Here is a 24,809-nt window from a genome sequence, read left to right on the forward strand (position 1 = left end):
CCAGGTGAGCATGACTAAACGGTGGCCAGTTACCCTACACAACGCCCGCAGTGCTCTGCATCCCATCTGCAGGGCACGGGGGGTCAAGCATCCCTACCTCCCATACTTGCAGTCTAAACAGGCTGACTCCTACCAGTCTAGCCAGTGTTCAGTGACATCTCACTCTTGTTTGACTTGCCTATGTCCAATTTAGAGACTGCAAAGATGAGACACAGAGCCTGGAGCCCCACTGCAGCCCCATGAAGGCAGAGGACGGCCCACCCGCCCTGGCCTCTGCTGCCCACTGCTGCCCTCCACCCCCCGCCGCTGCAGACCCGACTTCACCCTCCTCCTTTTAACCTCTAGTCGTTGTCCCGCCTGTACAGCCTATGCAGGCTTGGGACTCCACCAGCAGAATTGTGAAGCTCGTCCATCCCCACGGTGACACCTCCTGGCCATCACCCTCTGGCCCCCGGTCAGCCACAGGCCCCACTTACTGGTTAAAAAGCATGGAAAGCATGAGCTCGTTGGTCTCTTCAGGCAGGTTTGTGAGGAACAAGATGTGATTTGGTGGATTTTCTGAAAGCTGCAGGAGAGCAACGGGAGCCCATTGAGTCTGGTCAGGGATCTACAGCCCTCCTGCTCTCCAGCCCCTGCCCCACCCCACCCCACCCCTTCCTGAATTCTTTCTAGTCCTGCACCTGACATACCCTGTGTTGTTGCCTGTCTTGCCCGCCCTAGACTGTAAGCCACAAGAGAGCACTGCTGTACCCATAAGCAGGTGCTCAGACGTTCACTGAATGAAACGAGATGCAGCCTACCCCCACTCCAGCCTCACCGTGACCTTCCCAAGCTGCTCCAACGAACACACCAATTTCTCTGTCCCAGGACCTGACACCATTGCTACATCCTCATTCTCCAGTATCACCTTCTCAGGGAGGACTGCCCAGACCACCCAACCTAAAACAGTGCTCCCACCAGCCCCTTGCCATTCCTGTCTTCTGACTATAGCAGACCCCAGGAGGACCAGACACTTACAGGCTGTGCAGGTGGCATCTGTCCCGGCATAAGCTGCTGTGGAGGCATGGCCCCTGGTGGGATCTGGCCGGGTGCAAGGCCCGGAGGCGGGATCATGCCGGGGGGCGGCATGTAGGGAGGCTGGCCCGGCATGTGGTGCATGATGCGGGGCGCCTGAGTCATCGGCGGCATGCCCTGCAGGGAGAGAAGGGCAGGACTGAGAGGGGTGCCAGCAGGTGGGAGGAGGTGTGCTTTCAGTGACGACAGGAAACAGAGAGAAGAAAAGGTTGTTCCAGGAAACCCAGGGTGTGAGAGACACAGGGAGAAAGATCCAGTCTTGGAAAAGGCAAAAAAGTCACCCAAAGAGGGACGGATGGAGCAAAACAGACCCAAGGTCACAGCAGACATTAAATCAAAGAGTTTCAAAAAAAACTTTTTTTAACATATAAAGATTGGTCAGGGGGGCCTTCCCTGGTGGCACAGTGGTTCAGAGTCCGCCTGCCGATGCAGGGGACACGGGTTCGTGCCCTGGTCCGGGAAGATCCCACATGCTGCGGAGCGGCTGGGCCTATGAGCTATGGCCGCTGAGCCTGTGCTCAGCTAAGATCCCACATGCCATGTGGCGTGGCCAAAGGAAAAAAAAAAAAAAAATCGCCAGAAGGGCCTAACTTTGTTTAGAGACATATGAGTAGAAAAATAGCCTAGGAAAAAAAACAAAAACACTGTCAACTAAAAGGGGTGGAAATAAACACTGTAAGCAGCATGCTGTACTCCTGCTTCTAAAACTAAACTTCATGGAAAAAGAAACAGGCCCAAAGAACAGACAGTGGAAGGCAGAGGTAGCTAGGAATGGTCAAGGCAGGTGCGTGAAGAAGTGGGAGCGCTGGTGGCAAGGGGAAGGGAGACAGCCTAAAGGCCAAGAGCGTGTGCACCCAGGGGAGACAGGAGCTGGAATCCCATCTAAGAGTCAAAGGTGGACAGAAAGCTGGGCTCAGAAGAGTGGAGACGGTAAGAGTGGCGAAGCTCGATGGTAAGCCAGACACCATCACCGACACAAGACACAATAGAGCACAACCCATCAGAAAAGCCGACGTGGAGGTTCGGAGACCTGAGTGGGTCCAATCCGTCCATCTTTTCTTTAATACTTGGTGCTTTCTGTATCCTGTTTAGAAAACAGGATGTTTCCACTCTTCACGCCCTCACCAAGGTCGTAGACATTTTCCTGTTTTCTTCTAGAACGTTTATTGTTGTAGCTGTCACATTCAGGTCTATGATTCACCTCAAAGTAACTTATACATTGTTAAGGCAGGGCTAACTTTTCCCCTTACAGATATCCAATTGGCCCAGTATCATCTACTAGGGGAAAAACCCCTTTTACCACTGGACTGCATGTGGTACCTTGACATACATGGAGTGACTACATACACGTGTGGATGTTTCAGGACTCTATTCTGCCCCACTAGTCCATCTTTCTACCCTTATGCCAATACCATACCATCTTGATTACTATATAGCAGGCCCCCAGCTTTGTTCTCGTCTGCCTTGCTTTGCCTTTCCAGACATTTACAGACGGCCTGTCTGTCCCCACAAGTCCCTGCTGGGATTTTGACTGGAATTGTGTTGAATTTTAAATTAATTTGCAGAGAACTGAAGTCTTAATAGCAGTGAGTCTTCCTATCCATTTGATGAGGTCATCTCCAATTTCGCTCAGCCATGTTCTATAGTTTCAGTGGGTGGCCTTGCACACTTTTTGTTGATTTACTCCTCGGAGCTATCTTTCAATTTGAAGTCTACATGTTTGTGGCCTAAGTGTAGAAATAAAACTGACTTTTTCCATACTGACCTTGTATCTGGTAACCTTGTTAAATTAAATTCTTTTAAATCCTAATAGTTGATTAGTAGTTTTCTCTGGACTTTCTACACAGACATTGACTTAGAAGACACAGACAGCAAAATCAAGGTCAAGGAGAAAGAGAAAACAAAACAGTGCGACAGAGAAAGAAAGATCCTGAGAAACAGGCAGGCAGGCACAGACATTTCCAAGTGGAGATACCGTCACTCACATGCTCAACCCCTCCCTAGAGACAGGCACACAATCTCTCTAAGAAAAATGGGAGGGGGGAGTCTGAATCCACAAGGGGAGACCCCTCCCCACCCCACCCCCAAGCCAGCCCACGTGGCTGAGGAAGACCTGGTGGTGAGAAGGCCGTGTCTCTGGGCCCCAGCTTACCGGGACAGGCCCCTGGACAGCGCCCACCACAGGGGCAGCCGCCCCACCCTGCACGGCCTTCTTGGCAGCCGGGGTCTCCTGGCTCTTGGGCTTCCTCTTCTCCCGCTTGCGGTCACGCTCCACAAAGGTGCCCTTCATCTTGGCAATGATATCCGAGTCAGTCTTGGCGTACTGGATGCGCTGCCGAACCGAGAGCAGAAGGGTTAAGGAGACTGGTCTGGGGCCAGACCACCCGGATGCCAAATCAGACCTTGCCAGGAGCTTGGTGAGTAATGTCACAGAAATCACTTGGCCTCAACGTCCTCATCTGTCAAGTAGGGACTGCGGTATTTCCCACTTCAAAGGACAATCGTGAAGACCATGAGTGAAAGTGCTCCAAACGGTGCCTGGCACACAGCAAGTGCCCAGTCAGTGGTTGCTGAGATTCTGAAGGGAAGATGGGACAGCCCCAAGCATCAGGCCCAAGGCAGAAGGAAGGAAACAAGGTCAGGACAGGAGCACTGTGCAGGGGGGTTTCCATCACACAGGAAGAGAACTGAGCCTCCAGGCTAAATCTCATTCATTCAGCGGTTTATGGAGCACCTATATCTGCTCTGGTGGTACAGCAATGAGCAAATCACACAAAAGCCCCCGCTCTCATGGAGTCTGTTCACTGGGAAAGATATGACAGAGATTAAAAAGTGAACTGGAGAAGGGGATGTGAGGAGTTAAGAAGTGAAATTTTCAGAGTGTGGCCAGGAAAGACCTCAGTGAGAAAACACTGGTGTACAGACAGAGGGAGGGAGGGAGCCACGCAGACATCTAAGGAAAAGAGCATCCTAGCAAAGGAACAGCCATCAAAGAGCTAAGGAATGCAGGGTGTGTTCAAGGAAAAGCAAGGAGGCCAACAAAGATGAGGAGGGAGAAAGCCAGGAGTGTTATAAGCAGGGGAGTGACGAGTTCTCACTTGTGACTCCCAAGGAGCGCTGTGGCCACGGGATGGAGAGTGGCCTGTGAGGACCAGGTGTCAAACCAGGGAGAAGGGTGGCGGCTGAAACCAGGTGGGTGGCAGGGGGGGAGCGAGAACGGGTGGAGGGTTTTGTTTGTTTTGGAGACGTTTTGGTTTTTTTCTTTTATTTTTTTGGTAGAGGTTTTGAAGGTAGAGTTGACAGGACTCACTGACAGAACTCACAGTGGCTCAGTGCTTCATATGGTCCAAGCGATGATTTCAGAGAAAAGCAGGGGAGGAGGGTCTACACAAAACGATTTACTGGTTTTAGTCCTCAAAAGTGAATTCCTGGCCACTCCAGAGAAGCAACATCGCGGCGCACTCCAGAAGGAGGTGAGGGCTCCAGGCGGCCCCGCTAAACCCGGGGCCAGTGTCTTCCACATGAAGTGACCTGCCTGGGACCTGCAGGCACTGACACTTCTCTCACCTCCCCAAGGGAACTGGTTCAGGGAAGCATATTACAATCAGGTGAAACTGGAAAACTGACTGAGGAACAAAGGAAAAAGCCCGAAGAACCAAAAACATCTCCCACTGATAACAGCAGGAATTCTAGTTCAGGGCAGGGACTTTAAGCCACTCCTCACCTCCTGGACGGCAGTCCCCATGGCTGTCCACTTGGCCTCCTGAACATCCGTAACCCACTTCTTCCCATCCCACGGCCCTTGCCCTGGTCCCGGCCCAACCCCACCACCTGGGAGCCAACCCAGCCTCACCTTCACAACGGAACCCCATCTCCCTCCTAACCCCCCTACCCAACAGCCACAGGCAGTCCCCAAAAAGCTTCCCTTGCTTCCCCAGCACCCTTGGAATCAAGTCCACTTTCAGGACCAACTCCAGCTCCTTAGCCTGACTTCTGACTGGCTCTCCAGGCCAGTCCCTCCCACCACATCCCACCCTTCACTCCAGCTAAGGGAACTTGACTCACTTCCTCAACTACGCGTGCTCTTGGTTATCTCCAGGCCTTAGTCCACTGTCTTTCTCCCTCTCCTCCCCCAGCGACTCTTCTCCAAGTCTTACTCATCCGGAAAGGCTTCCTGGCAAACTCCCAGAATGGGTGAGAGGCCGCGCCTAAGCTCCCCCAGCTCTGTGCACTTGCCCGGTCCCAGCCCCGACCCCTCCGGGTCATGGCCATCTGGAGGCAGGCGTGTCTCTCCAACTGCACCGTGGGCCCGAGAGGGCGGAGCTGGGCCTTCCCTTGATCACGGTGTTTCCACAGCCCCAGTGCAGTGAACAGTGGATGCTGAGGACTAGCAAGAGAAACTCCCGTCCTCAATGGTCTGGAATACAGGCAACAGAAGTCCAGACCCATCCAGCCTGCAACAGCCTTGCACGGGCATACACCCACACCCTCCACACCCAGTGCTCACCATGGGCTTGTCGTAGAAGGGGAAACCCTGCATGGAGCGCAGGGCATTGGTGGCGCTGCTGACCTCCTTGAAGATGACAAAGGCCTGGCCCCTCATCTTCAGGCTTCGTGATACCAGGATATCCAGGATCTGGCCAAACTGGGAGAAGATAGCGTACAGGGACTTCTTCAGTTCTGCGGTGGGGGGAGGAAAGACCCATAGGTGACTGGAGGCCTTGGTATCATGTCCTGCGTCTCGAGCTCCCCTTTGCAGAGAAGACGCAGCCCAGGAGGGAAACCATCAGTCCACTGACAACGAGTACAGAGCAATACCAGCAGCAGCCTAGATCCACTCAAGTGGTCACGTGCACTCCTCTGGAAGAGATCGACAGCAACAGTACCTACCCCACAACGTCGCTGTACGAGGAACGTGAGTCACACATACAAAGGACACACGGTAAACGCTCGATAAATGTGAGCACTTCTTCTCATTGTCTCCAGCACCTTGACACACGCCCCTCTGATGTGGCCCTGGCTGACTTCTACCACCTCATCTCTCCCCACACTCCACCTTCACTCCTATAGCTCCAGCCACACTGGCTTTCCTGCCCTTTCTCAGGCCCATCACAGCAACTCTGCCTCAGGACCTTTGCATTGGCTGCTTCCTCTACTAGGAGCATCCTTCTGATGTGTACATGGCCTCCTTCCATTCAACCAGGGCTCAGCAGATATGCTGCCACCTGAGGCACTCCCTGACCACCCTGTGTGAGTAAGTGCCCTCTCACATCACTCTTCCCCACTCCTGGGGCCCTACCTGCTCTTCCTTCATGGCATTTCCCACCTCTTGACATCATGTTTGTTTACTTGTTGTTTAGCTCTCCTTCTGAAGAGCTACAAGCCTTCTTATTTATCACCTTATCCCCATGAGCAGTACGGTCACCAGCACACAAACCTCCAAAAGCTTTTGCATGAATAAAGGTACCATTAAATGATTTATGGAAATAAGTTCACTACATTCTTACAACCACTCCATGAAGCAGCAGTTATAACTGTCTCAATTTTACTACCATGGATAGAAGCTCTCAGAGGGTCTGTCACTGGCCCAGGAGGAGTGTCCCAAGGGTGCTGGGAAGACCCTGAAGAGCCAGCACCAGGACAGGGACAAGGAGCCAAGCCCATCCGAACCCAGTACCACCATACCTCACTAGCAAACTGCCACACCTGACAGCAAGAAAAGGGTACCAGTCTTATGCAAAGAAGGTATCTGAGCTTAAGATGTTTGGTCAAAGAAATACAGGAGGGGAAAGAAAAGGCGGGGCAGGGTAAAGAGGGAAGCAAATAGCCAAAAATTCTGATGACATTTCTGGGCTTTGTCTCCACTCCCCATCCCCATGAACCCAGTTTGGGCTTTAGTCATTCCGCTGGACTCTGGGCCTCTCCCCAGTCTCCTTTCTTGCCCACTCAAGTTCACCCTCCACAGCTGGAAAGATCTTTCACAATTAATTGCATCCCTTGCCTGGCTCCCCAAAGCCCTCAGGACAAAGTCCAACACCTCACCCAGCCCACAAGGCCCCATGAGCCAGAGTGCACCGTTCTCCATGAGTCATAGGCCTCTAAGTCTCAGACACACAAAACTATAGTACATGTAGTTCCCAGAATGCCCTGGGCTCTCTTTTGCCCATGGATATTTGCATGTGCTGGTCCAAGTTAAGAACTCTCTTCCCCCACATCATAACATAAATAATAACATAAATACTGCTTCTTCTACCTGTTAGGCTTTTCCAAAATGTCTCCTTTTCTATGAAACTGAATGAATACCTCTTTCTAGGTGCCCCATCTCAACCCTGACAACTCTGCCTGTGCTTCCCCAATCATGGCCCTAGCTACTCTGGGATATCACCGTCTGGTAGCAGGTCTGTCATCCCTATTGGACTGTGGCTCCATGAAGCTAGGGCCAGGACTGTCTCAGTCACCAGTGTGTCCCCAGCTCCACAAAGCACTGGCTGGGCACAACGTTCTAGAAGTATATGAGGGATTTACGTGGCTCATTTTATTACCTTCAACAGCAACTTTATTGGTAACATCAAACTTAATCCCAGCGAGCTCCTTTGGTTCTCCTAATAATTTTCTTGAAAAATAAGAGCTAACACTTATCCAACACTTACTAACCGCTGAGCACCATAAAAAGAAGCTGAATGGCTGAATGGAAGTTTATCTAATATAATCCCCATAACACCCACACAGAGAAGATGTGACTTTGCCCAGTCTTCCTATATAGAAAATGAGTGTCAACAAAAAGTGGTAACTTGCTCAAGAAAATGGAAAAGTATGTCTGATGTCAAGAATTGAGTTTTTAAGCAGAATTCCATACTGGTGGCGTCAACCACTTTTCAGTGCTGTGTGACCCTGGGCAAATCATATCACCCCTGAGTCTCAGTTTCCTAATCCGAGAAATGGGAAGAATAGGTCCTTCCTGCAGGGTTGCTGTGCAAATTAAAAGTAACCAAGATTTGTATTTACGTCAGCACCTCGTACTGAGTGTTAGCCATCATTATTGTTCATTTCATTTTCATTTTGAAATGAAACAGTTCATTGTGGGCTAATCACTGACCAAGACAGTTGCAGTTCTTACCCTCCTGGAACTCACAGGCCAGGAAAGAGACAGCCCCATGACAGCCCAGAACAATCAGGGCTTGAAGGGGGATGTCCAGGGTTATGGGAAGTCAGAGGCAGGCACGTGGGTGGAAAAGGGAGGGGGAAGGAATCCTGGAGGAGGGGTCCTGTGAGGTGAAACCTTGAAGCATGAGTAAGTGACCAGGCTAATGGGCAGAGCGTAAGATGAACTGAGGAAATGTTAAAGGCAGAGGAAGGAGCACGTGCAAAGGTCGAGGGGTTAACTCTAACAGTTTGAATGGACAAGGCTGAGGAAGAGACACGGATGCTGGGGACAGAAGAGGGAGCCGGCTCTTGCGGGATAGCCTGGAGTCCGGCCAATCCCGAGAACTCACCATCCTTCTTGATCTTCTCGTTGAGATTGTTGATATAAATAGTGTGGTTGGGGCGAGTCTCGGGAACTGCCATGGAGTGAGCTGCTGAGGTAGGGCTGAAAGAATGAAAAAGTCCCACTCGGACCTGGGTTTCTGCAAATCCTTGGTCCCAACGCGGGCTGTTTAGGGATCTTCCTTTCAAGAGGAAGTCAGGTAAAGCAGAGAGAAGGGAAGAGGGAAGAACAGCTCGGAAAACAAAGCAAACGCAAGACACCGCTTCTCCTCCCCGCGTGGTGAGGGAAATCTCGTGAGGTTTACTACGAGTCCCAGGATGCTCTACGCGACTCAGTAGGCGAGTGTCCTAGGTGGCGATTCCCACTGGCCCACGACCTCAAAGGCGGTCCGGGAGAAAAAGCCCGGATGTAGAGGCAGTTAAGGAGGGAGGGACGACTTGGCAGAGCCCTGGCCTCGAGCAGCAGGAAAAGTATTCCCCAACACGAGGCGCGGGAAGACCCGCGCGCCAAGCCCTCCACCCGCCAGGCGCCCATGGCCGCCTGCGCCCAAGGACACTCACCGAAAGAGTCTCAGCTCCCGCTAGTGGCTTCTGCTACGTTGCTGAGCGCCGACCACAAAACTTCCTCTCCTGGTCCCGCCTTTGTTTTTCTACAAGCCAATCCCTGCGCGGAAACCTGGTAGCTTGACCAATCAGAATCCTGGGTCCAGATTTTCGCCAATCAAAACGACATTTGGGTTCCCGCCTCGGCAGGAAAACTCCGCCCACCGCCTGCAAGCCCTCCTCCTTTTGCGGCACTCGGGGCTACGGACCAATCAGTGAAGGCCGCGCCCCCTCTCGCGCTTCTTGCCAATCGGAACGCGGTTCTTGCGGCCGTCTCTTCGGAGGCCTTTCTTTGGAAGCCCCACCTCTCCCCAGCCGCTACGCGTTCTCTGTCACGTGATTGTTAAAGGGGCGGACACGAGTTGCGAGTTTTACTTCCGGGTTTGGGAGCGGTTGTGCGCTGCGGCCGCCATTTTGCTAGAAGGGGAGGCGCGTCTTACTTCCCGACTCCGTACCCTATCCCAACGGTATCGCGGCTCTCCACGACCTCCGATCTATGAGCCTTCCCCTACCCACAAGACTCTTCCTGTTGCGCTCTGATTTCAGGACTTTCTCCACAACTAAGCTGTTTTCCCTGCCAGGTGTCCTTTTGACCTCTTGACCTCTGACTCAAAGGTCAGCTCTAAGGTTCCAATCTCGGGTCTCGGATGCGAAGGGGCGATCTATTCTAAATGCCCCAAGTCTTTAGCACTGGGGCCGTAAATCCCACGCTTTAGGTGCCTCGTCCCGAGTCTGCGCTTTCATGTCCTGAAATTGAACACCAGGTTTCCAAATCTAGCCAGGGATAAGAAGTTAACTCCTACTAAGTGTCACTCCTTGAGCCCTGCATCCCAACTTATACCACAAATCTGGTTCCACATTAAAGGACCCCGTTAACCCTCAGATTCCTTGTGGTTTAAGTCAGCCTCAATCCCAGCTCCCAAGGTTCCAGATTTTAGCCCTGGTGTTTTCAGTCCCACTGCTCAGGCCCCAAAATCTGGAACTCAGTTCTAAAACCTTCAAAATCTCCATCCCTGCGACCAGCACATTTTGGAGGATCCTTCCCTCTCTCATTCTCCATCTTCCAACCCAAGTCACAGACCCCAAAATGATTTCTCCATGCTCTCCTTCTTTAGAGCCACAAATTCCTCCTCCCCAAACCCCTGCATCCCAGTCCTCCATAATTCCACCTCCTCCCCTACCCCCAAATCTCCCGGAATTAGCTTTTCCACCCTCTCCCTCAAGTCTCCAGACCCCTATTCCCCCACCACCCCCACTGCCGCCTCCACCCCCTACCACCAGGTTTTCTCCCCCTCACGTCTTCGGCTTGGAGAAGAGCCAGCTCCTGAAGGAGGCCTTGGAGAGGGCCGGCCCAGTCCCCAGGAGCAGAGAGGACGTGAAGAGGCTCCTGAAGCTGCACAAGAACCGGTAGGGTCCCCATGCCTCTTCCCTCCCACCCACCCAGGGTCTCACCCAACCACTTGTCCCCAGATCACTGCTGCCATCTCCTCTTGGGGTTTCCCATTTCCTCAAGGTCAAACAGTCTGACTGCCTCAGCCCCCTTCCTTAGACCCCCTTCAGTGGCGGTGTGTCTTCAGCAGTGAGGAAAGCTGCCCTCACAAGAGCACCTCGTCCAGTGGGAGAGACAGATCCCTCCCTCCACCGGTGACAGCCCAGAGTGGTCAGAGCCATGAGGAGGGAGCCCAGAGGGAGTGCCCGACCGAGGCTGGGGGGTCAGTGGGGCCTGCCTGAAGGAGGGGGATCCCTGAGTGCTGTGGAGCAAGTTATGCCAGGGTACCTGATGAGGACAGTAAACAGCTTGTGCCCAGGCCCAGAGTGACATGAAAAGATGTTCTTTTCAAGGACCTGCAAATAGTTCTTTATTGGGACAGAGGAGGTGGCACATGTGGGGTTTCCCAGGTGGGCAGGAGCAGACCACACAGGGCATGGGGTTGCAGGCGTGTGAAGGAAGGTGGACTGTCCTGAGGGCGCTGGGGAGCTGTGGAATGGATCTGTGCCCTTCCAGGGAGGGAGAGAGACCGCCTTCGAGGAGTGGAGTGGTGAGATTGGAGTCTAGGGGCCCAGGAGGAAGCTGGAGCACCAGGAGATCAGGCAGGAGGGGAGGGGGCTAGACTTGGGCCGGGGCTGAAGGGAAGAGAGACAAGTGACCTGCCCAGACTCACCAAAGAAACTTCCAGCTCTCTAGACAAGTTTATAATCTGCACTAAACGCCCCAACCATAGTGAGGCAAATTTTTTGTTTGTTTTTTGTTTTGGCTGTGCTGCACAGCTTGCGGGATCTTAATTACCTGACTAGAGATCGAACCCGTGCCCCTTGCAATGGAAGTGAAGAGTCCTAACCACTGGACCGCTGGGGAATTCCCCCGTAATGAGGCAAATTTAATGCAAGTAACAACTACCTGTTGTATGCCAGGTGCTGTTCTAAGTGTTTTTACTTATTAATTTAACCTCAGCAATTCCATGAGACAGGAACTGTTTTTTCTTAATTGAAGTATAATTGATTTACAATGTCGTGTTAGTTTCAGGTGTACAGCACAGTGATTCAGAGATATATATATGTAAAAACACACATATATACGTCTGTATATATTCTTTTTCAGATTCTTTTCCCTCATAGGTTATTACAAAATCTTGACTATATAGTTCCCTGTGCTATACAGTAGGTCCTTGTTGTCCAGTAGGTCTTATTTTATAGACAGTATGCACCTGTTAATTCCAGACTCCTAATGTATCCCTCCCCCTGCAAGATAGGAACTATTATTATCCCATTTTCCACACGAGGAAACTGAGGCTCATAGAGGTGAAGTCACTTAGCCACGGTGCTTAGGAGAGGAAGGGCATGGCACTGGGGCTCCCTGCTTTGAACCACTGTGCGGATAATCATCTCCTTTCATCAGGAAGGTGCCCCCCTCAACCTTACTCTTTCACTGGCTTTGGGATAGAAATATAAGCACATTGCCCGGCACCTCCTGAGCCCTGGTGGGGGAGAGAGGGGAGGGGTTGGGATCACCAAAATATTCTGAGTGGCCTCCCCAAGAATGGGGCTGGTGAAGCCTGTGAGGAGTCTATCAAGGTGATCTCTTAGGCCTGGAGCAGTTGTTACCTGGTTTTGCTCAAGGCTGAGTGGAAGGGATTCCCACCTTATCTAACTGCCTGAAAAACAGGTTTGAGAGGGGAAAAACATTCAGAGTTTGGGTATTGATAAAATAAAATTCATATTTTATGGCAAGACAAGAGAATATTAAACATGAAATTTTTCTTTGCCCACTGGGGCCTCCTCCCTCCCATTTAGCGTGTATTATGCGTTTGTATTAACCAGACCTCCTTAGGGGATAACATTTCTTCTTGATCTCATCAAGGGTCACAACTCCTTAGGAGACGGCTTTCCTTCTTAACTTTGTTAAGGGATCGCAATGACCCATGACCCATAACTTGCTTTGTACTTGTAGATCTGGATTGAGTAAACTGTCAATAATATGTCATTTGACATATAACCAACGCTTTGTCTCAAAAAAACATATATAACTGTGTTTTGATCTCTCCCAGGCGGAACAGTCCTCAGAGCGTTCTGAGAGACTCTCCCAGGTTATAATCCTCAGGTTGGCTCGAATAAAATTTTCTCTTTCTTTTTTAGATTGACTATTGATTACTTTTTTCATCCGTGGTGTAGAGACACCCCTTCTAATAATTTAATCCCTCTGGCTCCTAGTTGCAAAGCTTTTGCACATCCGCTCTTTGCCCCTTCAGTAACTGAGAGAAAGAGCAGGGAGCAGCAGGCAGAAGGATGATTCCCACTGAGCAGATGAGGAAACTGAGGCTGGGGAGGGGAGGAGTCTCAACAGGGATGAAGGAAGTCGGACCCAGCCAAGAGCGGCCCTCAGGCCTCAGGACAGCTGAGCCCATGCTCCTCCCCTTCACCATCTGTGACACCCCACTCCCAGCCAGCCCTCGATGGGGGGACCCTAGGAGCTGGTTGCCACGTGACCTGAATGCGACTGTGATTCAGTTTCAGAAGTGACCTGCAGTGGATCCTCTTCTGTGCTGACCTGCCCTCCCTCATCCAAGAAGGCCCTCAGTACGTGCCCTAATCCGGGACCCCAACCCCTTGGCCGGCCGTGCGTTCTGAGCCTCTGCCCTCGCCAGGCTTTGTGAGGATTGTCCCAGGAGTGTGGGAAGAGTGGGTTCACGCCAGGCAGCCTGGGGAGAAGGAGGAGGCCGAGGAGGGGAGGGAGGGGGGAACCTACCAGGTGAGGGTCCCGGGTGCATGCGCAGTAAACAGCTGGAACGAAGAAGCAAGTGAACAGACGAACCTGGTCCATTATCTCCGACTCCATCTTAGCACCTGCTCCTCCTAGAAGCCCAGGTGACATCTCTCCCTACCCTCCCACCCACACCCCCAGCCTTCCAGCCCTGGTTCAGGCCACGGCCAGCCTCTGTCCCAGGACGGGGAGTCAGGTCTCCCCACTTGGCCTGGGAGAGGAGAAGGGAATTCCCCCAGGGCGGCAAACCTGTTCCCCACACTCCAGTTTCCAGGCGAGAGGGGGCCCAGGAAAGACACGAGTTAGGGGTTGGGGGGCTGGGCCTGTGTCTCCCCAGGTGCGGGCTGGTGGCCTTGTGGATGGCAGGCACTCTCCTGGCACCCCGCAGCGGCACCCCCCTGGAGAGACTGGTGCAGATGGCCATGGAGAGAGGTTACACGGCCCAGGGGGAGATGTTCTCAGGTAGGTTGGGTGTGGAAGGGATTCAAGCCAGGTGTTCTGCAGGAGGGGACTGGAGAGCTTGGCTAGGACACACCAGGCACATAAGGGGGCTTTGTTCCATTCTTTAGGCCCTTGTCCCCCCACCGAAGAGCAGAGTGTCACAGGGTGGACTCTGGAGCCAGGCCACCTGGGGTTTCCATCCCAGCTCTGCCATTTTCTACTGTGTGGCCATGGACAAGCAGCTGACCCTCTCTGTCCCTCATTTTCTGCATTTGTTCAAAGAGGTGATGGTCAAGGTGAAAATTATAGGCGTTGATTCCCGAAAGCCTTTGGCATGGTGCCAGGCACACAGCGATCAGTCTTTCTGTGTCTGCTCTGTCCCTGCAGTGACTGACATGGGCAGGCTGGCCCAAGAGGCACTGGGCTGCCAGGCAGAGGTGCTCTACGGCGGCCTGGGTGGTCCCAACAGAGACCACGTCCTACAGCACCTTGTCGCCGGACATCCCCTGCTTATCCCGTATCCCAGGGCCAGGGAGGGAGCAGCAGGGCAGGGGTGGAGACGGGTGGGTCCCACAGCCACACCACAGCTTTGGCCTTAACCCCAGTGCCAGCTATGACGAGGACTTCAACCACGAGCCGTGTCAGAGGAAGGGCCACAAGGCCCACTGGGCAGTGAGTGCAGGTGGGTCCCCCCTCCCATGCCCTGTGCCCTCACCCTGGATCTCCCCAGCCCCGTCTCCCCTCCTCACATTCTTACCCTCGCACTGGCACCTCCCCACTACCCAAGGCAGGAACCAGGATTGGGCCATCCCTGTCCCTACAGGGTACTTAGCAGGGACCTGGCCAGCAACAGGTACTTCAGTGTCCGCCAATCAGGGTTTTCCACAAACAGAAACTCAGAGCGCAGACAAGGATCAGACAGTCTGGGCTGCAGACTTGGTCCAGCCACTTCCAGGCTCTGTGACTCTGGGCCTCCATTGCCCTATATCTGGAGATGAAGGCAAAAGTAGCACCCACATCTTAGGCAGAGGACGTAAAACTCTTTGAATGGTGCCTGGTATGTTACATGTCTCGGTAAGTGTTAGCTACAGTCAGCATCCTCGTCTTTGCACCTGCCTGAGAGAAGGCCAGAGTTGCACGTCAGGTGGCCTGGATGGAGGATCCCTTGTGTGCGTGCCTCTCTGAGCAGTGCTCTTCCGGACAGCTGGTGACAACTAGTTGACGATGTTTGCACTGTTCATTGCTGCCTCGGCACCTCCCTGTGCTGACAGGCTGTTGGAGGCCAGACTTAAAATGCCTGCAGCTCTAGAGCCCAACACCATGGGTCTAAATCCCGGCCCAGCTGTCTGCCTGCTGGCCCGTGCTGACCTCTCTGTGACAGTGTGGGGATGGAGGCAGCACCTACCCTGGAGGGCTGTGGTGGGACTCAGGGAGCCCCAGCCCCTCGTCAGGGCTCAGCTCCCACTCACAGCCTCCCTCTCTCCTCCCAGGAGTCCTGCTGGGTGTGCAGGGTATGCCCAGCCTCGGCTATGAGGAGGACCCTGAGCTGCCAGGCCTGTTCCACCCAGCACCCGGCACGTCCCGCCAGCCACCATCCCTGCCAGAGGAAGGCTTCCCAGGAGCCGTCTACCTTCTCGCCAAGCAGGGCAAGAGTTGGCACTACCAGCTGTGGGACTACGACCAAGTCCGGGACAGCAACCTGCAGCTGACAGACTTCTCGCCCTCTCGGGCCGCCGATGGCCGGGAGTACGTGGTGCCCGTCGGTGGGGTGCGGGCCGGCCTCTGCGGCCAGGCCCTGCTCCTCCGACCATAGGACTCCGGCCACTAGCCTGCTGCAGCCCCGAGCCGGGGTGACGGGGCGCAGCCACAGCTCAGCTGTGTCACCATTCACAGAGTGCCCCATCTTCTCCTCTGTACGACAGCCTGGGGGCTTGGGCCTCCAACCAGAGATCTTTCATGCAGGGTCCCCCCCGAATCCATCCAGTCCCAATCCTGGGCCTCAGCTCCCCCAAGCCCGTCCCCCAGTATTGGTAACCTACTCTGGGCTGGGGTTATAGCCAGGAGCCCCACAGACAAGCTCCCTCTCTGCAAGAGAGAGACTGACAAACGCTCAGACCCCAGGGCTTGTCCACCCCACCTCAGTGTCACAGCCACCCGTTTCTGGCTGCTGTCCGCCCTCTCTCTGGACCGCCTGCTGCTTCCCAGTGTCTGTCCATGTGGAGCCAGGGAAGCCTTTTAAAACGCAAACCAGCGACTTCCCTGGCGGTCCAGTGTTTAGGACTCCACGCTTCCACTGCAGGAGGTACAGTTTGATCCCTGGTCGGGGGGAACTTGAGACCCTGCATGCCACGCGGTGCAGCGCGGCATACTTCTTGCAGGGCAGGGACTAAACTCACCCCGCCCCAGGTCACCTCCCTTACCCCAGGCTGTTCTTCGTCACGCTTTTTGCCACCAGCCAGGCATAGTGGCCTCTCAGGTGCCTAGGTGTCCTGTCTCCGCCACCCCCCAGCCCTGTGTTACAGACAATTCTGGAACTGCTCTACCCTGGCTCCTTGTCACTTCCTCTGGGAAGACTCCCTCTGGCTGAGCACCTCCTCCACCTATGTGTTCTGATTTAAAAACAAAAGCAAAAGCCTCTAAGACTAGTTATTTGTGCCAACCCCTTTACCCCCGTTAACTCATCAAATCCTCCAACCCTGTAAGGAAGGTACTAGATCCTCCCTGTTTGACAGATGGAAAGACTGAGGCCTGAAGAAGTGCAGTCACTGGCCTAAGGTCACATGGCTGGCAAGCGGCAGGGCCGGGATTCAAACCAGGTAGATGGGGGAGGGGGGACAGGGAAAGAGAGAGAGCATTTATCGAATACCTATTGCATCCGTTCCGAAAGGGGAGGAACAGATCTGTCTTGGTCACTGCTGTGTCCCCCATGCCCAACAAAGGGTTTTATTAGAAACTACAGTGTAGTGTTTCTTACCCACCCCAGCCCTGACACCCTGGGTGGCACTATATCTGGTGCACTGTCCTGGGAGCCCTGGAGGACAGGGCTTGGAGTTGTCTTGGTCACCCCTGTGTCCGCCGCACAGAGCCAGGCACAAGAGTAGCAACTCGGTGAAGCGGATGAATGAACCCGCCCACTCTGAGCCTGCCTCTACCCCAGACCAGTCACTATCCCATCACCCCACCCGGCGCTACTGCTCCAATTACGAGCTTTGAGGCCACAAACCCCAGATGCAAAAGACAAAGGTGACTGTAAATGTGCTGTTTATTGGGGTGTCGTCATGGGAAGGCAGCGAAACAGTTTTGCCTCCTGTTCCCCAGCCCTGCCCCGTCTTAACAACTACCTCTCATATAAATAAGTATAAAGATGGTCAGTAGAAAAGGAGCACACGTCAGCTGGAAGACCACGTTAGAGCTTTGGCTAAGGGAGAGGGGGAGCACCTGTCCTCCCCAAGCCCAGCCTTGTGGGCCAGGAACCCAAAGTTAGGAGCAGGAGGACAGAGGGGCACCACCCACACCTCAGAGTGCTGGGGTCTTTGGTTTGGACCAGGCTGCAGGCCCACCTACCCTGCACCGCAGGCCCAAGCGGGGCCTCTTCACAGCAGAGGCCAGGGATGGGGGCCCTCCCGAGGAAGGCAGCTGGTTCCCAAGCCTGCTTTCCCTTTTCCTTCTGAATGCCCTTCCTGCCGCCACAGTCCGCTAGGAGGGAGGAGACAGAAAAGGGTAAAGGGCAGAAGGAGGACGTCCCGAGGCTGAGGCCTGAGGAACAAGGTGGTGCTGGTCACAGTGCTGGCATGGGACGTGGCTGTGGTTTCAGTCTGCAGGGGGGTCAGCAGAGTTCTCCCAGGAGCAGGGCAGGAGCCCATGGGGCCAAGGGCGGGTAGGACAGGGTGAACTGGGCCCTGCCCAGCGGTGGCAGCTCTCAAGCCAGTCCCAGGGTGCCACACCCTCAAAGCCTCTGTCAGCACTTGGAGGGACGCCAGATGAAGAGACTGGGCTATAACTCTCCAGGGCGGGCCAACCAAGGGCTGCTACGTTCGCTCACAAATGAGGTCTGGTTCTCGGGCCTGCGAGGGACCAGCTCGTAGAGGGAGGGGCTGACGAGGAGGCCGAGGTTACAGTCATCCACGTGGTGACAGGCCTGAGGTCACGCCCGTGCCCTGCAGTACATGCATTGTGTCCTCTCAGGGCGTGTGGTTTAGTTGTGGCCTCTGCAGCCCCTCAGAAGCCTTCCTGGCTGGTCAGGGGACCCAGTCTGGTTCTGACTCACCGCAGGACCCAGCCAGGGCACGCACCTCTCGGGCTCTTAACAATCTCCCCGCCCCCGAGGGTGCGGTGCCACCTGATGGCCAAGGCCCTCTGCATCTTCTGCACTGGTCCTGCGTGGTGTGCAGTGCAACCCTTCCCATCGCTGGGCTTCAGGCCCCCATGCATCTCGGGGCCCCTCCGGCCACACGGGCACCATCCAATAAATAAACATGATGGTGGGCGAGCAGGTCAGCTATGGGCCAGGCCCTGGAGGAGGTGAATCACGTTGTCCAGGCCCCAGAGGTAGCCGTCCTCGCGGTTGCCCTCAGCCCAGGGCAGCCGGTGGCTGAGCGTCTGGTGGTCAGGCAGGGCCACTGTCTTGCCAAAGTCGATCATCCAGACCTTGGCCAGGCCGGTGTGGTCATGCACAAAGAGGAGGGAGCTGCCTACCACCTGCAGAGGGAGAGGCAGGAGGTTAGAGAGAGGGGCAGGCACTGGCCAAGGTCCCGGCCCCACACACTGCTGGGCAGGGTGGCTGACGGCATGAACTTTGGAGCCAGGCTGCCTGGGTTCAAACCCTAGCTCTGCCACTTTCGGCTGTGTGGCCTTGGGCAGGGGACGTAACTTCTCCTTATCTCTGTGTCCTCACGTACAAAGTAGGAATAACGGAATAAGAGTACCATTTACCTCAAAGGTTGCTGTGCATATTATATGTGTGAATTAATCCACAGAAAGCTCTTAGAAGAGTTGCCCGTATAAACAAATGCCAAACAGTGTTAACTGTTATCCTTTTTCAAGCTGGGGTACAAACTCAAATGCCCGCAGGATCCTGAAGCCGTCAGAGGGGCCTGGCGGGGACTGAGGGAGTGGATAATGCCTCCCCGCGGGAAAGGGCAGCAACCACTCAGCCCCAGCCGATTGCTGCTCGTGACGCCAGGCAAGTGGCTTCCTTTGTCTGGCTTGGTTTCCTCACCTGCAGAATGGGGGTGATGGTAACTGCCCCACCTCCTGGGGTCACTGCAGCATTCCACGTTCCACAGCTCACAAGCTGCCTAGTGGAGCTGGCCACACAGCCCTCCGGAGATACCGGGTTGTTTTTTCTTTTTTAGTTAGAAATACATTCCTTCCCGTCATCTAATGCCAGGTTTGCAAGCCTCTCCCTTTTTCTAGTCGGGTTTCAGACACCAGTGCTCCCAGAGAACCCGGATGACCGGGCAAGCAAGCAGGCGGCTGTCAGCAGAGGCAGACGCTACCCAGCTCTGGATGGCTGTTGGCATGTGGCGAGCGGCCCAGGGTTACCATGTCTCTCGTGGTGCCAAGACAAACTGGAAATCCCGATTTTACATCTTTATCACGTTTTCAATGTTGGCAACTAATTTTTTTAAACGTTTAGTCACCGGGCAGGTGAAACCAAACCTGAGGACATAAGAGGTGGGGTCCCCAGGCCTCCTCTTTGTGACTTGCGTGTAAAGCTCAAAGGCAGTAACAAGGGTGACGAGGGTGATGTTTGGTGATAACAAACGTGACCATAAAAGCTGGCACATACTGCAGGGCTCCTGTGGGCTGGGCTTTAACTGTATTAATCCACTTAACCTTCGTTACACCCATGCGGCAGGTGCTACAGTTACCCTGTCCTACAGGTCAGGAGACAGGCCTGCGGAGCTGCTGCCCAGGCTCAGGTGGCTGGGATTCGAACACAGGCTGGCCTGACGCCCAGATCGGTGCTCTTTCAGAAGTCAGCGATATCAGGAAAAAGAGGAGAGAGGGGCTTGAGGGGGGAGGCGGAAGAACTTGGAGATAGACACAGTGATGTCAGCACGGACTTTCTGAGACAGCCCCAGAGAGATGAATGTTTCCAAAGAGACACAGGCTGCGGAACGGAGAGAGAGGAAAGGGGAATGGGGACAGCCACCAGATGAGGAAGGCAGGTAACAAGAATTGTAAATAATCATGGGTATAAAATAACCACAAGAGCTAGGAGTCGAGAGCCCCTCTGTGCTCCTCACGGCGCTCTGCATTTGCTCATCTCCCACCTCAGCAGCTCTATAAGGAAGGTACTATTGTTCCTCCCCACGGCAGGAGGAAACTGAGGACTGAGAGGGTAGGTCATATGCCCAGGGTCACACGGCAGAGCCAGCCTCATCCCAAGGCCACCTGGCTGGGGTCCATGCTCCTAACTGTCCCACCTCCCTGCAATCCCTCGTGCTGCCTACCCTAAAGAAGCAAACCCCAAAACTCGGGGCTTCCTTTTATAGCTTTGGCCTGTGACCCCGTTGGTGGTTTCTGCTGAGTACCACCTGGACCCCGACACTCCCCCTCACACAGGGCCCTCTGTTCCCATGGTGGCCACGGCTCGCACCTCGTGGGTCTTGAAGAAGGGGGAGTTCTCCAGAGCTTCACGAAGTTCCTCTAGGCGTGCCACGTACTTTTTCTGTGCATGAGAGGGAGGATTTCTTGGTTAGCTTATGGATTTTGTGGGTCCTTACCCACCTTGAGATCTGACCTCATCCCATACCCCCAAAGGAGTAGGCATACCCCAGCCAGAATGGGGTAAAGTGGGCCATGGGGAAATGGGGGGGGCAGGGGTTGGATGCATCAGGGTGGCACAGACAAGACTGTGGTTGGGGACTTCCCTGGTGGCACAGTGGTTAAGAGTCCGCCTGCCAATGCAGGGGACACGGGTTCGAGCCCTGGTCCGGGAAGATCCCACATGCCACGGAGCAACTAAGCCCGTGCACCACAACTACTGAGCCTGTGCTCTAGAGCCCGTATGCCACAACTACTGAAGCCCGCGTTCCTAGAGCCTGTGCTCCACCGCAAGAGAAGCCACCACAATGAGAAGCCCGCACACCGCAACAAAGAGTAGCCCCTGCTCGCTGCAACTAGAGAAAGCCTGTGTGCAGCAACGAAGAGCCAATGCGTCCAAAAATAAATGAATGAACACAATAAATGAAAATTTAAAAAAAAAGAGCGTGGTTGGTAGATTACATGAATACCCACAATTCCTAGCAGCTCCTCCCACCAGGAGGTGGAGTCTTTCCCTTGTAATCTAGTCTTGGTCTTATGACTTGCTTTGGCCAATAGAACATGGCGAGAATGATGGTGGCCATTCTGAGCCTAGCCATCGAGAGGCTTTGCTTTTTCACTTGTTTTCTTGGCCCGCTGCTTCCACCGTGAGAACAAGCCCAGGCTGGTCTGCTGGATTGAGCCAGGAGCCGAGACAGTGAGGCAGCCACCAGACATGAGAGCAGGGCCCTCCCACCAGCTGGCCTGACGGTGAGCAATGCCAGCCAGTGTCAGCCAACCTCGGCCCAAGGCAAGAGACTGTTGACGTGGGAGGAACAATGATGGTGGTGGTCCTAAGCTGCTAAATTTGGGGGCATAGGTGTCCCGCTCACCAGGATTGCGCGGTTCCCATCCACAAAGTCCTCCAACATCTTTGTCACCTCCTCCAGCTTCCGCATCTTCTTGAAGTTAGTGCTGCAGGTCCCATCGGCTTTCTACAGGATGAGGGGTGGCATACCTTTTCCTTCCCACGCCCAACACCAAGCAGCCTCAGGCACTTCCAGGGGCCACCTACCCACCTCCAGGCTCACCTGCTGTTCAGGGGAGGCTAGCCCACCTGCCTAGCCCCAAGTCATACTCCTGAGCAACCAGTCCTTCAGGTCTAACCTTGAACCCCCTGGTTGAGCCAATCTAGCCAGGTGGGCTTTGGAGCCGGGTGGATCTGGCTTTGAATCATGGCTCTGCTAATTCCTAGCTAGGTGGCGTTAAGCAAGTCACTTCACCTGCCTCAGCCTTGAGTTCCTCATCTGGAAAATGGGAATTGTGTTAGGATCTACCTCCTGAAGCTGGCGTAAGGAGGACATGGTAAGTAAGTACTCAGTAGAAGAGACTAATGTTATTTTTTGTCTGCGAGGGGCACAGAGAGCCCCCTGAGTCATTCTGCCATGCTGTGCCAGGTGCCCTGTGGGCAATGGTAACATGGAGGTAACAGCACAGATGAGGGATACACATACTGAATAAGATCATCACAAAGGGAGATAAGAATAATGGAGCATAGGGAGTTAAAAGGAGGTAAAGACCCTGAACTAGTCAGACGGAACTCAAGGAGGGCTTCCCAGAGGAAGTGAACTTTGGAAGGAGTCAGGAGAATGACTGGGAGTCAGTCAACCAGGGGAACAAGGGAAAAGTACTCCTGGCACAGGAAACACCACGTGCAGAGGGCCTGTGGCAGGAGAGAACAGGACCCTTTCAAAGAAATGAAAGTGCTTCACTGTGCCATCTATAGGGGACTGCGGCACATCCACAAAGAGCTATTATAGAAGGAATAGGAAGGAAGGGAGGGAGGGAGGGAGGAAGAGGATCTCCTATCTCTCTACGAAATGATATGGGAAACTCTCCAGGACTATGCCACCTTTTGTAAAAACGAAAAAGGGAGGAGGGACTTCCCCCGTGGTCCAGTGGCTAAGACTCCACGCTCCCAATGCAGGGGGCCCGGATTCCATCCCTGGTCAGGGAACTAGATCCCACATGCCGCAACTAAGAGTTCACATGCCACAACTAAAAAGATCCTGCATACTGCAACTAAGACCCAGCGCAGCCAAATAAATAAATTAAAAAATGGGAGGAAAAGGTAGTATATACAACTGCATTTGTTTGTAAATACAGGAAGAAATATAAGAAACTGATAAAGTGGTTCCCCACGAGGAGAGGGTGGTAGAGGGACAGAATGGGAAGGACGGCAACAGGGTTGGGAGAGAGATTTCTCCTATATACCCTTTTATAATATTATTTTGACTTTCGAGCTGTGTGAATAGCTATTCAAATGATTAGATTTAATTTACAAAAAAAAGAAAGAAAGGGGCTACCCTAGGGGCGCAGTGGTTAAGAATTCGCCTGCCAATGCAGGGTACATGGGTTCGAGCCCTGGTCCGGGAAGATCCCACATGCCGCAGAGCAACTAAGCCCGTGCGCCACAACTACTGAGCCTGTGCTCTAGAGCCCATGAGCCACAACTACTGAGCCTGCGCCCAGAGCCCGTGCTCTGCAACAAGAGAAGCCACCGTAATGAGAATCCCGCACACCGCAACGAAGAGTAGCCCCCGCTCTCCGCAACTAGAGAAAGCCCACGCACAGCAACGAAGACCCAATACGGCCAAAAATAAATAAATAAAATAAACAACTTTTGAAAAAAGAAATAAAGAAAAGAGAACATTTTTCTCCATAAGGAGGAAAAAGCCCCTCCAGCTGCCGTGTTGGATGATGCATCAGAGGAGGTGAGACCAGCATCTGGGAGGCCAGGGAGGCTGAGTCAGGAGAAGATGCGGCTGGACTAGGACAGGGTCTTGGTCTTGGGGAGGGGAAAGAAGATGGAATCAAGAGACCTTCAGGCAGATGGGTAAACAAAACTTGGTCTGTGATAGACACAGGGGTAAGAGAGAAGCAGGAACCCTCCTAGTGCATCTTTCCATCCTCTGCAGTCTCCTGCTCTCTCTCCAGATCCTGCTTCTTTCCCGCTTTCTCTGACACCCTGGTTCCTTGGGAAGCCCTGCCTCAGATCTAGCTCTTAGCCCTCTACAAACAGGCTAGCAGCTCCTGGCCCTCACCTTGATGCCCTCGATCCGGAAACCCAGGGTGGAGGTCGAGCTCACGGTCTCCCTCCACTGCATGTAGCGGGGCTTGGTGACTGCACCCTGGGCATGTTCCTCAGGGGTGGGGGCCCCAGGGTCCACAGCCACCATCTTCTCATACATGTCCTTCCGGGGCCGGGGCCGTTCTCGCGCCTTCACCAGCTCCTCCTCCAGGTAGGTCCTGGGACACAGAGGATATAACAAGGGAAATTACGAAGAACAAAGCTGGAGGACTTACACTCCCCGATATCAAGGCATGTTCCAAAACTACAGTGTGGCACAAGAATAGACAAACAGATCGATGGACCAGAACAGAGTCCACAGACAGACACACGTACGTTCACCCAACTTATGACAAAGAAGGCACAATTCAGTGCGGAAAGGGCAGTCTTTTCAGTAAATGGTGCTAGGTCAGTAGGATATCCATATGGCGGTGGGGAGAGGGGAATGAACCTCGATCCCTGCCTCAGACCATATACAAAAATTAAATCTAGGTGGATTGCAGATCTAAATGTGATAATTAAAACAAAGCTTGTAGAAGAAAACATAGGAGAAGATCTTTGTGACCTTAGAGTAGGCAGATTTCTTAAACACAAAGCTACTAGCCATAAGGAAAAAAATTGACAACCTGTACTAAATTAAAAGTCCTTCTCGGGACTTCCTTGGTGGCACAGTGGTTAAGAATCTGCCTGCCGGTGCGGGGGACACAGATTCAATCCCTGGTCCAGGAGGATCCCACATGCCGTGGAGCAACTAATCCCGTGTACCACAACGACTGAGCCTGCGCTCTAGAGCCTGCGAGCCACAACTACTGAAGCCCACATACCTAGAGCCCATGCTCCGCAGCAAAAGAAGCCACCGCAACGAGAGGCCCGTGCACGGCAACCGCAACAAAGAGTAGCCCCTGCTCGCTGCAACTAGAGAAAGCCCACGCGCAGCAACGAAGACCCGACGCAGCCAAAACTAAGTAAATAAATAACTAAATTAAAAAAACACTTCTGTTTATCAAAAGATGTTAAGAGAGTGAAATGGGAGAGTTGGAGTGTGTGTGTGTGTGTGTGTGTGTGTGT

At 53.6% G+C, this 24,809-nt stretch overlaps 3 protein-coding genes across 7 annotated transcripts in view; 1 reads left to right on the forward strand and 2 right to left on the reverse strand.

Annotated features, from left to right (window-relative positions):
- The window catches only part of SNRPA (small nuclear ribonucleoprotein polypeptide A), a 10,744-nt gene extending 1,552 nt beyond the window's left edge, over positions 1 to 9,192 (reverse strand). Inside the window, exons 1-6 of one of the 2 annotated variants that reach the window (XM_024768181.1) lie at positions 9,121 to 9,192; positions 8,568 to 8,662; positions 5,582 to 5,754; positions 3,227 to 3,406; positions 1,018 to 1,191; positions 477 to 565 (exon numbers count right to left, since the gene is read on the reverse strand). In XM_024768181.1, the coding sequence (XP_024623949.1) occupies positions 477 to 565; positions 1,018 to 1,191; positions 3,227 to 3,406; positions 5,582 to 5,754; positions 8,568 to 8,640 (689 nt within the window). In that variant the 5' untranslated portion in view covers positions 8,641 to 8,662; positions 9,121 to 9,192. Of the gene's footprint in view, positions 1 to 476; positions 566 to 1,017; positions 1,192 to 3,226; positions 3,407 to 5,581; positions 5,755 to 8,567; positions 9,089 to 9,120 lie in introns of those variants that run through there. The other variant, XM_024768182.1, reaches the window with a different exon arrangement.
- Positions 9,193 to 9,553: 361 nt separating this feature from the next.
- Positions 9,554 to 16,111, forward strand: ACTMAP (actin maturation protease). 4 transcript variants are annotated; one of them, XM_024768864.1, is made up of 7 exons: positions 9,554 to 9,629; positions 10,444 to 10,569; positions 13,168 to 13,236; positions 13,758 to 13,882; positions 14,249 to 14,378; positions 14,473 to 14,543; positions 15,352 to 16,111. In XM_024768864.1, the coding sequence occupies exons 4-7, from the start codon at positions 13,780 to 13,782 to the stop codon at positions 15,672 to 15,674; spliced, it is 627 nt and encodes a 208-aa protein (XP_024624632.1). In that variant the 5' UTR covers positions 9,554 to 9,629; positions 10,444 to 10,569; positions 13,168 to 13,236; positions 13,758 to 13,779; the 3' UTR covers positions 15,675 to 16,111. The 4 variants fall into 4 exon arrangements, with proteins under 4 accessions (XP_024624632.1, XP_024624630.1, XP_024624629.1 ...); XM_024768862.1 differs by having other exon boundaries at positions 9,575 to 9,777; XM_024768861.1 differs by having other exon boundaries at positions 9,575 to 10,569.
- A 994-nt stretch (positions 16,112 to 17,105) lies between these two features.
- Positions 17,106 to 24,809, reverse strand: part of ITPKC (inositol-trisphosphate 3-kinase C) — a 17,140-nt gene continuing 9,436 nt past the window's right edge. Inside the window, exons 5-8 of the mRNA XM_024768300.1 lie at positions 23,716 to 23,920; positions 21,505 to 21,606; positions 20,466 to 20,537; positions 17,106 to 18,559 (exon numbers count right to left, since the gene is read on the reverse strand). Coding sequence (XP_024624068.1) covers positions 18,356 to 18,559; positions 20,466 to 20,537; positions 21,505 to 21,606; positions 23,716 to 23,920 — 583 coding nt within the window. The 3' untranslated portion in view covers positions 17,106 to 18,355. The remainder of the gene's footprint in view (positions 18,560 to 20,465; positions 20,538 to 21,504; positions 21,607 to 23,715; positions 23,921 to 24,809) is intronic.

Source organism: Neophocaena asiaeorientalis, unplaced genomic scaffold (genome assembly GCF_003031525.2).
Source record: "Neophocaena asiaeorientalis asiaeorientalis breed wild unplaced genomic scaffold, Neophocaena_asiaeorientalis_V1.1 scaffold629, whole genome shotgun sequence".
In the NCBI taxonomy this organism is placed as follows: domain Eukaryota; kingdom Metazoa; phylum Chordata; class Mammalia; order Artiodactyla; family Phocoenidae; genus Neophocaena; species Neophocaena asiaeorientalis.